The following is a 13,853-nucleotide window of genomic DNA, read 5'->3' as shown; positions in this document are numbered from 1 at the left end:
GCATACTATGTTTTTTCTACGTAAACTAACCTTAATATTTAATTAATTGTAAGAACTATTGATGGAACACCCAAACCTTGTCGCACATCATATATGCAAATCTATACCATCCATGGCAGATATAGAACAACAATATTTATTTTAATATATGTCCAAAATAACTTCAGCTTACACTAAATGACATTTGTAAATCACAAAAATATATTTATACCCTGCAAAATATGAATACATTATTTTGCTTTAAATGATCAATGTTAACGCAAACTGTACCTAAATATCCTGATTCAAGAGTTTTTATTTTTATTTTAACCAAGCCACGAAATGAACTATTCAAAACAGCCTTCAGTATTATGTGCATGGCATACTATCCCATTTGCAAAAAATAAGTGTATACGTTTTGAAGTGGTGTGATGCAAGTATTAATAGGTGGCATTGCAGATTTCCAGTTTGTGGGTTGCAGAATAACCTTCCTAATGATTATTAACTAGACAGGTCCCATTTTGCAACCTCATGTGAGTGGCTGCGAATACATAAATGGTGGCCTGCAAAGGACAGCAAATCACCATCCCTGCATTTGCTTTCCCAAATGGGAAAGTTTTTTTTAAAGCAACCTGTATGGGTAGACAATGAGACAAGCAGACAATAGTCACCAATACCTTTGCTGCTTCTCCCAGGCCACACAACACAATCCACAAAGGGGAAGTTGTCCCACTACAAATGTTTTCCCATTGCAAACAAGTTACCATCTGATTTTGAGAGGTAGTAACTGAAGTGGTTTCTGACTGCAATTGAAATCACAAACCATTTGTATGTATATATATATATATATATATATATATATATATATATATATATATATATGTACGATGGCATGTGTAGCTGCAGATACACATGCTGCGCATTATCCTGCCATCTAGTGTTGGGCTCGGAGTGTTACAAGTTGTTTTTCTTTGAAGAAGTCTTTTCAAGTCACGATCGAGGGACTCCTCCCCTTTCGGCTCCATTGCGCATGGGCGTCGACTCCATCTTAGATTGTTTTCTTTCCGCCATCGGGTTCGGACGTGTTCCTCTTTGCTCTGTGTTTCGGTTCGGAAAAGTTAGTTAAATCTCGGAAAATTTGACAGTATTGTTTGCGTTCGTTATCGGGTTAGTAATAGCACATCGACACCGAAGAAAAGAAAAGCTCCGGTAGCCCTTCGGGGCTTCTATTCCCCGGAGGGGCCTGGTCGGCCCGACCGCGTGCATCTTCAAAGCTCATGGAACGGACCCCATTCCGCTTCTGTCCTGAATGCCACAATAAGTATCCTTATACAGACCAGCATTCGGTCTGTAATTTATGTTTGTCCCCCGAACACAGAGGATACCTGCGAGGTCTGTCGGGCATTTCGGTCGAAGAAGACGCTACGGACCGGAGAGCTCGAAGGCTTCAAATGGCGTTGACGCCGGCAGGACACCACGACGTCGAAGAAGAGGAGACTTTCTCCATTCCTGATTCGGACTCGGACGAGGCCGAAAGTGAGCAGCCGGCGAGGCAACAAACAGTGAGTAAAACTGCCCCGGCCAAAACTCACACAAAAATAATGAAAGCCCAGGGGACGCCACCGCCTGCAGGCCATGGCTTAACCCGTAAGCAAGGTGACCAACCATTGGCACCGAAAAAGGGCACACACACGTGTCGAAGACATCCGACTCCGGTCGAGATACCGGCACAGAGTATACTCGGCACAGAGATATTGGCTCCGACCAGACTCGGCACCGAGATATCGCCACCCCGAAACCGAAGAAGGTGGCTTCGGAGCCGAAAAAGACTGCTGAAAAGGTTTCGGTGCTGAAACATCCAGCCTCTGAGCCGAAACAGAGCACCTATACCGAAGAACAAGGCCTTTCATCACAACTAAAAGGCCATAAATTTGGGCAAGAACTAGAGATGGGAGAGCCAGACTATACACAAAGAAGGCTCCATATACAGAAGGACCGGGGAAAATAAGAACTCTTCCCCCAATTAAAATGAAACGAAATCTCGCTTTCAAAGAAACAGAAAAACAGCCAAAAGCTAAAGTGGCTAAAGAAAAAACTCCACCACGTTTTTCGCCACAGCAATCACCGCAACTGTCCTCAATTGCAACACCACCAATGATGCAATCACCAACGCACGCAGGGATGAGCCAAGATGACCCATATGCATGGGATCTATACGATGCACCAGTATCTGACAATAGTCCGGATTGCTACCCGGCAAGACCATCACCACCAGAAGACAGTACTGCTTATATGCAGGTGGTGTCCAGAGCAGCTACTTTTCACAATGTAGCACTGCATGCAGAACCTATAGAGGATGACTTTTTATTCAATACCCTGTCATCAACACATAGCCAATACCAGAGTCTGCCTATGTTACCAGGCATGTTAAAACATGCGAAACAGGTGTTTCAGGACCCAGTCAAAGGCAGAGCCATCACACCTAGGGTGGAGAAGAAGTACAAACCTCCACCTACGGACCCTGTGTACATCACGCAACAACTAACACCTGACTCGGTGGTAGTAGGGGCAGCCCGGAAAAGGGCAAACTCCCAGACTTCTGGGGATGCACCACCACCAACAAAGAAAGTCGAAATTTTGATGCAGCAGGGAAAAGGGTTGCAGCACAGGCAGCCTATCAATGGCGCATTGCCAATTCACAAGCTTTATTGGCAAGATATGACAGGGCTCATTGGGACGAAATGCAGCATTTCATTGAACATCTTCCCACAGAGTTTCAAAAGCGTGCACAACAAGTGGTGGAGGAGGGCCAAAGTATCTCCAACAATCAGATACGATCGGCTATGGACGCAGCGGACACAGCCGCCAGAACAGTAAACACGGCGGTCACTATTCGGAGACACACATGGCTACGCACCTCCGGATTTAAGCCAGAGATCCAGCAGGCTGTGCTTAATATGCCTTTTAATGGGCAACAGTTGTTTGGGCCGGAGGTGGATACAGCTATAGAAAAGCTAAAAAAGGACATGGACACTACCAAAGCCATGGGTGCGCTCTACTCCCCACAGAGCAGAGGCACCTTTAGGAAGCCACACTTTAGAGGGGGGTTTCGAGCCCAAAGCACAGAACCTTCAACCTCACAGGCCAGACCCACATACCAGGGCCAATACCAAAGAGGAGGCTTTCGGGGACAATATAGGGGTGGACAGTTCCCTAAAACAAGAAGGAAATTCCAAAGCCCAAAACCCCCACAAACTAAACAGTGACTTCACTGTCACAAATCCCCAACACATAACACCAGTGGGGGGGAGACTCACAGATTATTACAAAAATTGGGAAGACCTAACTACAGACACGTGGGTCCTAGCCATTATCCAACATGGTTATTGCATAGAATTCCTACAATTACCGCCAAATGTGCCTCCAAAAGCACACAACATGTCCAAACAGCACTTGGATCTATTACAACTAGAAGTCCAAGCGTTGTTACAAAAAGAGGCAACAGAAATAGTACCCAACCATCAGAAAGGAACAGGTGTTTATTCCCTGTATTTTCTAATACCAAAAATGGACAAAACACTGAGACCCATCTTAGATCTCAGAACACTAAATCTTTACATCAAATCAGATCACTTTCACATGGTAACACTTCAAGACGTGATTCCCTTGCTCAAACAACAAAACTACATGTCAACATTATACCTCAAGGATGCTTACTTCCATATACCCATACATCCTTCCCACAGGAAATACTTAAGGTTTGTAATCCAAGGAGTACATTACCAATTCAAAGTGTTACCATTCGGGATAACAACAGCACCAAGGGTATTTACAAAACGCCTTGCAGTAGTAGCAGCACATATCAGAAGACAGCACATACACATATTCCCGTACCTAGACGATTGGTTAATAAAAACCAGCACTCAGAAACAGTGTCTTCATCACACAAAATACATCATAGAAACCCTTCACAAGCTAGGGTTCTCAATAAACTACCTAAAATCACACTTACAACCGTGTCAAATACAACAATACTTAGGAGCAACAATCAATACAGAAAAAGGGATTGCCACTCCAAGTCCACAAAGGGTACAAGCATTCCAAAACGTAATACAAAGCATGCACCCAAACCAACAGTATCAAGTAAAGTTAGTGATGAAAGTTCTAAGCATGATGTCTTCATGCATAGCCATTGTCCCAAACGCAAGATTACACATGCGGCCCTTACAACAGTGCCTAGCGAAACAATGGACACAAGCACAGGGTCAACTTCAAGATCTAGTGTTGATAGACCACCAAGCACACTCCTCGCTTCAATGGTGGAATTCTATAAATTTAAACCAAGGGCGGCCTTTCCAGGACCCAGTGCCTCAATACGTGATCACAACAGATGCTTCCATGGTAGGGTGGGGAGCACACCTCAACCAACACAGCATCCAGGGACAATGGGACACTCAACAAAGACAACTTCATATAAATCAACTAGAACTACTAGCAGTGTTTCTAGCATTGACAGCATTTCAACCGTTAATAGCCCACAAACACATTCTTGTCAAAACAGACAACATGACAACAATGTATTACCTAATCAAACAAGGAGGGACACACTCATCACAGCTGTGTCTCTTAGCACAGAAGATTTGGCATTGGGCGATTCACAATCACATTCCCCTAATAGCACAATAGATCCCAGGAATTCAAAACCAGTTAGCCGACAATCTCAGTCGAGATCACCAACAGACCCATGAATGGGAAATTCATCCCCAGATACTGCAAACTTACTTTCAAAACTGGGGAACACCACAAATAGACCTATTTGCAACAAAAGCAAACTCAAAATGCCAAAACTTCGCATCCAGGTACCCACACCCTCAATCCAAGGGCAATGCGTTATGGATGAGTTGGTCAGGGATATTTGCTTACACTTTTCCCCCTCTCCCACTCCTTCTGTATCTAGTAAACAAATTGAGTCAAAACAAACTCAAACTAATACTAGTAGCACCAACTTGGGCACGCCAACCAGTGTACACAACACTACTAGACCTGTCAGTAGTACCTCATGTCAAACTACCAAACAGACCAGATCTGTTAACTCAACACAAACAACAAATCAGACACCCGAATCCAGCATCGCTCAATCTAGCAATCTGGCTCATGAAGTCTTAGAATTTGGACATCTAGACCTTACACAAGAATGTATGGAGGTCATTAAACAAGCTAGGAAACCTACTACAAGATATTGCTACGCAAATAAATGGAAAAGATTTGTTTATTACTGTCATAATGATCAAATTCAACCACTACATGCATCAACAAAAAACACTGTAAGCTACTTATTACACTTACAAAAGTCTAAGTTAGCTTTTTCATCCATTAAAATACATCTCACAGCAATTTCTGCCTATCTGCAAATTACACATTCACCATCACTCTTTAGAATCCCAGTCATAAAAGCATTTATGGAGGGTCTAAAAAGAATCATTCCCCCAAGGACACCACCAGTGCCTTCATGGAATCTCAATATTGTATTAACACGACTCATGGGACCACCATTTGAACCCATGCACTCTTGTGAGATACAATACTTAACATGGAAAGTGGCCTTCCTAATAGCTATCACATCTCTTAGAAGGGTAAGTGAAATACAAGCATTTACCATACAAGAACCCTTTATACAGATACACAAACATGAAGTGGTTCTACGCACAAATCCCAAATTTTTGCCAAAAGTTATATCACCGTTCCACCTAAATCAAACTGTGGAACTCCCAGTATTTTTTCCACAACCAGACTCGGTAGCTGAAAGAGCATTACATACATTAGACATTGAAAGGGCACTAATGTATTACATTGATAGAACCAAACAATTTCGCAAAACAAAACAATTGTTTGTAGCTTTTCAAAAACCTCATGCAGGAAATCCAATATCCAAACAAGGCATTACCAGATGGATAGTTAAGTGTATTCAAACCTTCTATGTTAAAGCAGAGAGACCTGCCTATTACACCTAAGGCACACTCTACTAGAAAGAAAGGCGCCACAATGGCGTTTTTAGGAAATATACCAATGACTGAAATCTGTAAGGCAGCCACATGGTCTACGCCTCATACATTCACAAAACATTACTGTGTGGATGTGTTAACAACACAACAAGCCACAGTAGGACAGGCAGTATTACGGATATTATTTCAAACAACTTCAACTCCTACAGGATAAACCACTGCTTTTGGGGAGATAACTGCTTACTGGTCTATGCACAGCATGTGTATCTGCAGCTACACATGCCATTGAACGGAAAATGTCACTTACCCAGTGTACATCTGTTCATGGCATGAGACGCTGCAGATTCACATGCGTCCTCCCACCTCCCCGGGAGCCTGTAGCCGTTATAAGTTGATAAAAATAAACTAGTACAATTGTAAATTTGTAAATATATATCTCTTTTAAACACATTATGTACATACATACTTACTCCATTGCATGGGCACTATTACTATATACACAACTCCTACCTCACCCTCTGTGGGGAAAACAATCTAAAATGGAGTCGACGCCCATGCGCAATGGAGCCGAAAGGGGAGGAGTCCCTCGATCTCGTGACTCGAAAAGACTTCTTCGAAGAAAAACAACTTGTAACTCTCCGAGCCCAACACTAGATGGCAGGATAATGCACAGCATGTGAATCTGCAGTGTCTCATGCCACGAACAGATGTACACTGGGTAAGTGACATTTTCCATATATATATATATATATATATATATATATATATATATATATATTTATATATATTATATATTCCTCAGTAACTTGCAAAGAGGAGAGCAACACATCTTTCATGCCCTCATGTTTGTGAATCAGGTAGGGTTCCAGAGCCACTTTTGTGACTCTGCAAAGTTTTTCCAACTGATTAAAGTGGTTTTGTCGTACTGTGAAAAGGTACATGCAGTCACCAAGACTGGTTCACAAAAGATTTGGTACATGAGCCCTATCTTATGCATAGAAGGTAAGCATAAAATAAAAAACAGCCTTCACTTTGTAATCCCAGAATCAGTAATAAAATATTAGGAGAAACTGGCAGTGTCCTTTCACACACAGGATGAAGAAAAGCTATCACCTCTGCTATATGAGTAGGAGGGTAACTTGGTGGGCAAAATTATTATTTCAGGCCTCAGCTTCCACCAAACGTTCAAATATAAGAATAATAAGCAGTGGGGAATCCAAGCCTAATACCACCAAAAAGTCATTTCAGACAACCATAGCGAAATGCCATGAGAGCTTATGTTCTTTTATGGAAACTAGCAAAAAACTTTTTCAAGAAATGTGACACTCAGGTTTTTCATGCAGGTACCTAAGGCCAGAAGGATTCCAGCAAAAGAAATCCAAGGAAACTAGAGCAATAAGCAATGTCATTCTGATGCAAAAATGAATAATTCAAACACTTCTTACCATTTGCCAAATTATGAAAATGCTCCAAAATTAACCCCATTTCATTGCAAAAACATACAACCCTAAAATAAAACTTACAGTCCAATACACAACAACAAACACGTCAAAACATTTCCCAAGACAATCATGTAAAACCTGATACTTTTCTATTAAAAATTAAGTAATATTAAATATCACATTATTTTAATAAAGAGGGCCCTTAACTGTGACACACTCTCCGTAGTCTGAACTTTCTGAACATTAACACTCCAGCTTCATATGACATGAAAGAAGATGGTTATGCAGGAAAACTTTGTGGAACAAAAGTAAGGCGGAACATAATTAAAGTTGATATTTTTCTACGTTATAAAGTGATTTACACTTACTTTTTTAAGGAACATCATTAAAATGCATTCAAAATATTGAACATTCTTTGACAGTAAAATATATTTTCTCTGTTTTTACAAGGTAGTGTACTCTTGATCAACTTCAATTAAATGTAATAGTATGAAAATGTTTCTACTTACTGATTTTGATAAAGACGTTTTTAAATATTTACTTTGCTTTTAATGTTTTCAAAATAATATCAGATTATCTGAAATATAATTTTGTATTATATAACCCGTTTTGCCTTTTTACTCAGGCCCTGGGGGTTGTGGCTCATGTTGGGAACATATTCAGTGTTGTGTTTTCTTCAGGATATTGTCAACCTCTTCTGGATGATCAACAGTTTATTCTACAGCTGTTATGGCACCTGCACCCCAAAGAAACCTTCCATTCACACCTCATTCACCCTTGTATGCACCTATACCCAAATTGCTCTGAGACTCACCTCAGGGAGGTCAGCAGCCCTTTATAAAAATCCAAAATCCCAAATAAATATAATTGTGTGTTTGTTTCTATATAAATGTGTAGACAGGTGTGTTTGTGTGTAGCTGCGCGCGGACTCGCACACACACACACACACACACCCCTCCTCCCTTCCCCCCTCCTCCCTTCACCCTCATTTCATTTGTAAAATGAACAAATATGAAGCATTTGTGTTCAAACTTTTAGGACCGCTCTGATCTTCCCCTTCATGAGAGGCCCAGAATGCTTGGGTGCGGAGGCTTCACGTTTGCTGATTTCATACATTAAAGGTTTTTAACCATATTTCAGCTGTACTGCCGGCTTGCTTGTTTTTTAGGAGTGGAGGAGGCGTAATAATATAATCGTATACATGCAGGAGGGTGTGGCTGCACCCACCATGCACCAGTCTCCAAAGCCTTGCATCCAAAACACAGGCAAAGGCCTTAGGGATATGTGTGTGTGTATATATATATATATATATATATATATATATATATGTGTGTGTGTGTGTGTATGTAGATGTAGCGAGAGTGCTCTACTGTAAGGCGGAGGAGGCCATATCTTAAACGTATTAAGTGTCAAACAATATTTCATTGCAGCTGTGTGTTAGATGAATATCCCAGATGCACTGTTATATGGAGTCCAGCTATATTTGAACATCATTTTTGTCAGTAGTCAGATGTAGTTCAGTCACTAAAACCTTCCTCATTTTCAAGCAACAATTCATCCGTATATGTTTTGCTGTTCCACATTGCTTTTGTTGTTCTGTAACTTTTGACAACCAGCATTTTAAGACCTGTGCAGGATATGAAGAGAAGGACAGATGAAACGGAAATGGAGATGATAGATATCTTATAAGCAGTGACCCACAAAACAAAGATGTCTACATTTCCAAGTGTTGTTGTGTAATTATGACTACATTTCACCACAAGGCTTTTTTTTCTCACAGGGTATGGATTTCATTGGCCGTGATGCGCTACTGCAGCAGCGTCAGAATGGCGTTTATAAACGCTTCATCATGTTCATCCTGGAGGACCATGATGCTGATCTGGATTTGTGGCCTTGGTGGGGCGAGCCCATATACCGCAATGGGCACCATGTTGGAAAGACCACCAGCAGTGCCTACAGCTATACTTTGGAGCGTCATGTCTGCCTAGGCTTTGTACACCACACAGACGAAGAGACTGGTGAGCCTCAGGTAGTAACACCAGACTTCATAAACCGTGGAGAGTATGAAATAGACATTGCTGGGCAGCGGTACAGGGCAAAGGCTAAGCTCTACCCATTCAGCTCACTTTTCGCACAACGGCGGAGGAAGGATGATGACTTAGAACTCAGCTTTCAAGGAAAGTAGCACCAATGTCAGCAGAAAGAAAAAGGTTGATACTGCACTCCCTCCTGAACTGTGTATTGCCAACTCTTTACTTCAACCTGTATGTGTGTGTAACCTTGGAAATATTAAGTCAGAACTTAGCAACATCTCCATCGGCCACATGTTGGACCTCTTTTTTATTGGCTTTTCCTACTTGCCGCCCATCACAGTAGTTCCCATTAAGGCATGAGAGACTACATTTTTTACTGGGCTGTGTATGAACTGCCTCCAGGGTTGGCAACAGTATTCCCTATCATCTGTCGAATAAGGTTTTAGCAACACCATCTCCACCCCACACTCCCATCAAATAGTTAAATATGGGCAAAAGTGAATCTACTATTTGTATGGAAGGGCATTTCGTGGGCTATGATTACAGTTTACATAAAGACCTGTCTAAATCCCAAAGTTTGTCTCTTTCAGCCGTCCTCCTTCCAACCCCTGTATCCTCCAGGTACTACCTAGAGACAAATAAAAAGTGAAAGTCTGAATTCTTACCTATTACCCAGACTTCTAAAACTGATTGAACGCAGTTTTCCTTTCTGTGATGGTCTAATTGTTTGGCAAATGTGGTTTATCTCTACTGCTTTAATTGTATTGCTTCAAATAGGTTCTATTCGTTTACACTCCTAAGCCCAATGCTTTTGGATGCATGTTATCTTATTGCTTCGCACCATTGGCAAGTAAGGCCATGGTCATAGAATAAAATACAACACTACCTCTTGGTCCCATGTGCAGCCAAGGATTTGTTGGTCCAGGACATCAATGGAGGCTTTGGAAAGAATTGTTGAGAAATATGGGCATAAGGCCCTGTTGTAATACATTTCCATTGTGTCCAGTTATTTGCACTTTTGACTTTGTGATAGCAGTGGTACCTGTGGGTTCGCCACGTTTCTCCCAATGGAAACAAAATGGTCTGCATTTACTGTATTATAAACTCATGACAAGCTGCCATTGCTTAATGCTCAGTTGCTCCTGCATGGTTAACTTTGTGGCACGTGGCAGAGAAGTTTCGTTGCCGTAGAAATTTTCTCCTTGAAACTTCTGTGTGTGGCAGTTTTCTCTGGTTTATTCGCCTTGCCTATATAATTCTTGACATTTGGAGGGATTTGTCTCTTTGGTATGTATTTATGTCTATTACATGCTGGCCTTCATCTGGAGAGGCTACCTCTAAGCATCCGAGTATGGCAGTGTGGTACAGCCTATATCTATGAATGAGAAGAGTTTTTTTCGCCTGACTAGTCACACCTTTTATCTCTTTCGAAATACACTTCTTTAGAAATCTGTTCTGAGAGTTTCTTTCATCACAGCACACCATATGAAAACAAATGGGATGATGCATCCTTTACATTATGATCTGTTCACTAAAATGTGGATTAATGTTATACTTAAACCCAATACTGTATTACCTAGGTTACTAACCTGCATTTTACTCAGAATTACTTATTGCCATGTAGCTCTGTTGTGTTTTTTCGTTTCATGTTTAGTTTATGAAGAAATCCAGTAATATAAATATTTCATCAGGTGCCTTCTACTTGGTGCAGAATACCTCACCAATAGTCTGTGTAAGCAATATTGGAATGTAATTGAAGCTGCAGATTAAACACTTAAACCCATTTGATAGTGAAACTTCGGGGGGGACATAGGAATGAAAAGCCAGACTGATTCTTGCCAATATTTTCCCTGTTTTTCGGGCTGATACATTACCCTAGGCAACCAAGAGAAGCACTGGGAGAGCAATTCTTAAACGCTAATGGTCAGATGTGAAAATAATTCTCACAGACGCTTGCCTATGAGCAACTTAGAAAGACATTTAAGTTTACTCCCAATAGAATTGTCAGCAGTTATGTTGCCCATTATTTCCAACATTCTTGTGCGGTCCCAGTGAACATACAAGTCACGTCAAGTGTGACTGGGCCTTGGGACTTGTCTATTCTACCCTCTGCCAGAGACATTAATAGCAAAGACCTCTAGGAAGTAGTAGCTATAATCATACATAAATTAATTACTGCAAGCTTATTTTAAACCTGTTTTGTAAGCCTGTTGTACAAAAATACTTGACTCTTAGAAAGGGGTACCTCGTTAAGGCTGTTCTGCTACGTTTGTTGTTGAAATGATATATAGGCTAATTTACGGAAACCTTATTTTAAGCAGGACATGAAAATGGATTCCAAATCTCCTACAGGTGCGGTGCTGAACTGAGGAGACCTGCGCTCTGTATTAATACTGACACCTCTAACTCGGCCCACAGATCATGTATCTCTCGTTAGAGAGAAATGCCCTCACAGCTGAACGTGTGGTATCATGGCCTGATATTGTATAACCATTTCCACAGTCCTCCAACCAACTCACTCCCCCAACCCCCATGAAAGTTTGCAGCAATTTTACAGGGCTCCAGAGACTGAAAGGACACCCCACATTCTTCCTGCGAGTGTTTTGTAATGTCTTTTAGTGCCTTACGTTCATCAGTTCTATGACGCACAGCTGCAGGAAGATCTTACCTTGCACAGGTAGCTGGGAAAGCTGAAGAGTTTTAATAAACCACGTGGTTCTTGCTATTTCATTACAGTACATCAGGTGGTTGAAAGTCCTTATTTTTGACAACTGTGGTTTTAGTAGATGATGCTCACAAATTTGATTAATAGTGTGTTTAAAGAGCTAAATGAGGCAATTTGTTTGATTGATAGGACTTTCTTAAGTAGCCCATTTATTTTAACTGTGTGTGCGCATATTCCATATTGAAGGCCAGTGAGTAGCAGTACAATTCAGTCCTTCCTCCTTACTTTATGTAGCGGTTGCCCTTCATCCCTTTTCATTGTAAAACCTGTATTTGTCAACAATATCAATGTGGTAGTCCAGGCCCCTTGAAAGAGAAACAAACTTGTCAGTTGTGAATTAGTGTAATTTTTTTAATCAAATTATCTCTCTTATTGTACTATATTTATATCATGCTAGGCTTAATTATATCATTTTACTTTGCCAAGTGCAGATGTTGGTTTTGTTTAGGAAATAAAAAAAAACATTTTAACATGTATTTGTCTTCTGTCTTCTACTTGTGTGTGATCAATTGACATGGAAAACTGGGAAAATTTCATACTTCACCAATGTTTTTGTTCTTCTGTTTCAACATTTTTAGGTCTATTGAATTGGCATTTTGGAAAGGGAGGCTCTTTTCGATTTACTGTCTCCTTGACTTCTGGTTCAGCTCTTTCAAATGCAGCTCTCTGTGGCACCCCAGGTCTCCAGTAGACTGAAGACTAGCTCTTTCCATCTGTAGTTGCTGCGGACAAACCAGTCAAACTTTGCTGTAGTGATGGGGATTTTCCAAGCTTTATCTCCGGAAGTTTAATATTTTATTGATGGCATTAAGACAATTGTAATAGGCAGATCCCTCTTTTTCGGATGGATACTTCTACTGCATATTCTTCACCTTCAGAATATTTCCAGACTCCAGGCTGGATCTGTGGATTTTCAAGCAATAAATCCGCTGCACTGCTTTGGAAATGATGGAGCAGAAGCACATACCAACGCCGCCAGTGCGCCAATGTTATTTTCTTACTGTGCCCATCGATGAAGATCTGAAGCTCCACCCCAACTTGTTGGTCTTCCGATGCCTTCAAAATGTTTTGAACAGTGTGTCAGGAAATTTGTCTACCTTGAAAGCAACAAAATTCAAACTATGCTGTCAATGCGTGAAGCAGATGTCAGTGACACACCCCCACGATGTATGTCTTTGCCGCTTTGTGAATTGGCTCCAGCCACTTCTCAGTCCTGAGAATATTGTGCCCTGATGTTCCTAAAGGCCATCAGGGAGTGGGAAACAAAGCTATACATTGCAGAACAGAAATAGAGGCCGTGTTGAAAACTGTGGTCCGCTCCAAATTGAGGGGCCACTCCGGCTCCTGATCACAATCCAGGTCCCGTGCTAAATCTCAGTCCTTCTTAAAGTACTCAACTAAGTTAAAATTCAAAGTGCTTCACAAGTGCAGGGAGCCAAACAGGATTTTACCCTCTCTCGTTGCTCGAAGTATGGCGAGAAGCTGCATGGCTGGCACTTAAAGGACTCGCCTACAGCATTTGCCAAGTCACAGGCATCTCCACAGTTGGTCCTGCTGGTGTACCCCTAATTTGGGCCCAGTGGAACTGCAGGGGTTCCAGTCGCACTTCCTCTGGCAGACTATTCTCTGGCACTGGATGCCTTGTGACGATGCCGGACTAGACATCCAATTC

The 13,853-nt window shown here is 41.4% G+C and overlaps 1 protein-coding gene across 2 annotated transcripts in view; it reads left to right on the top strand.

The window, feature by feature from the left end:
* The window catches only part of PDPR (pyruvate dehydrogenase phosphatase regulatory subunit), a 685,893-nt gene extending 673,238 nt beyond the window's left edge, over positions 1-12,655 (top strand). For both annotated transcript variants that reach the window (XM_069217552.1, XM_069217553.1), the window contains exon 18: positions 9,204-12,655. In XM_069217552.1, the coding sequence (XP_069073653.1) occupies positions 9,204-9,608 (405 nt within the window). In that variant the 3' untranslated portion in view covers positions 9,609-12,655. The remainder of the gene's footprint in view (positions 1-9,203) is intronic.
* The last annotated feature ends 1,198 nt before the right edge of the window (positions 12,656-13,853 follow it).

Source organism: Pleurodeles waltl, chromosome 12 (assembly GCF_031143425.1).
Source record: "Pleurodeles waltl isolate 20211129_DDA chromosome 12, aPleWal1.hap1.20221129, whole genome shotgun sequence".
NCBI classification, from domain to species: Eukaryota; Metazoa; Chordata; class Amphibia; order Caudata; family Salamandridae; genus Pleurodeles; species Pleurodeles waltl.
This window is presented reverse-complemented; position numbering and strand designations above follow the sequence as displayed.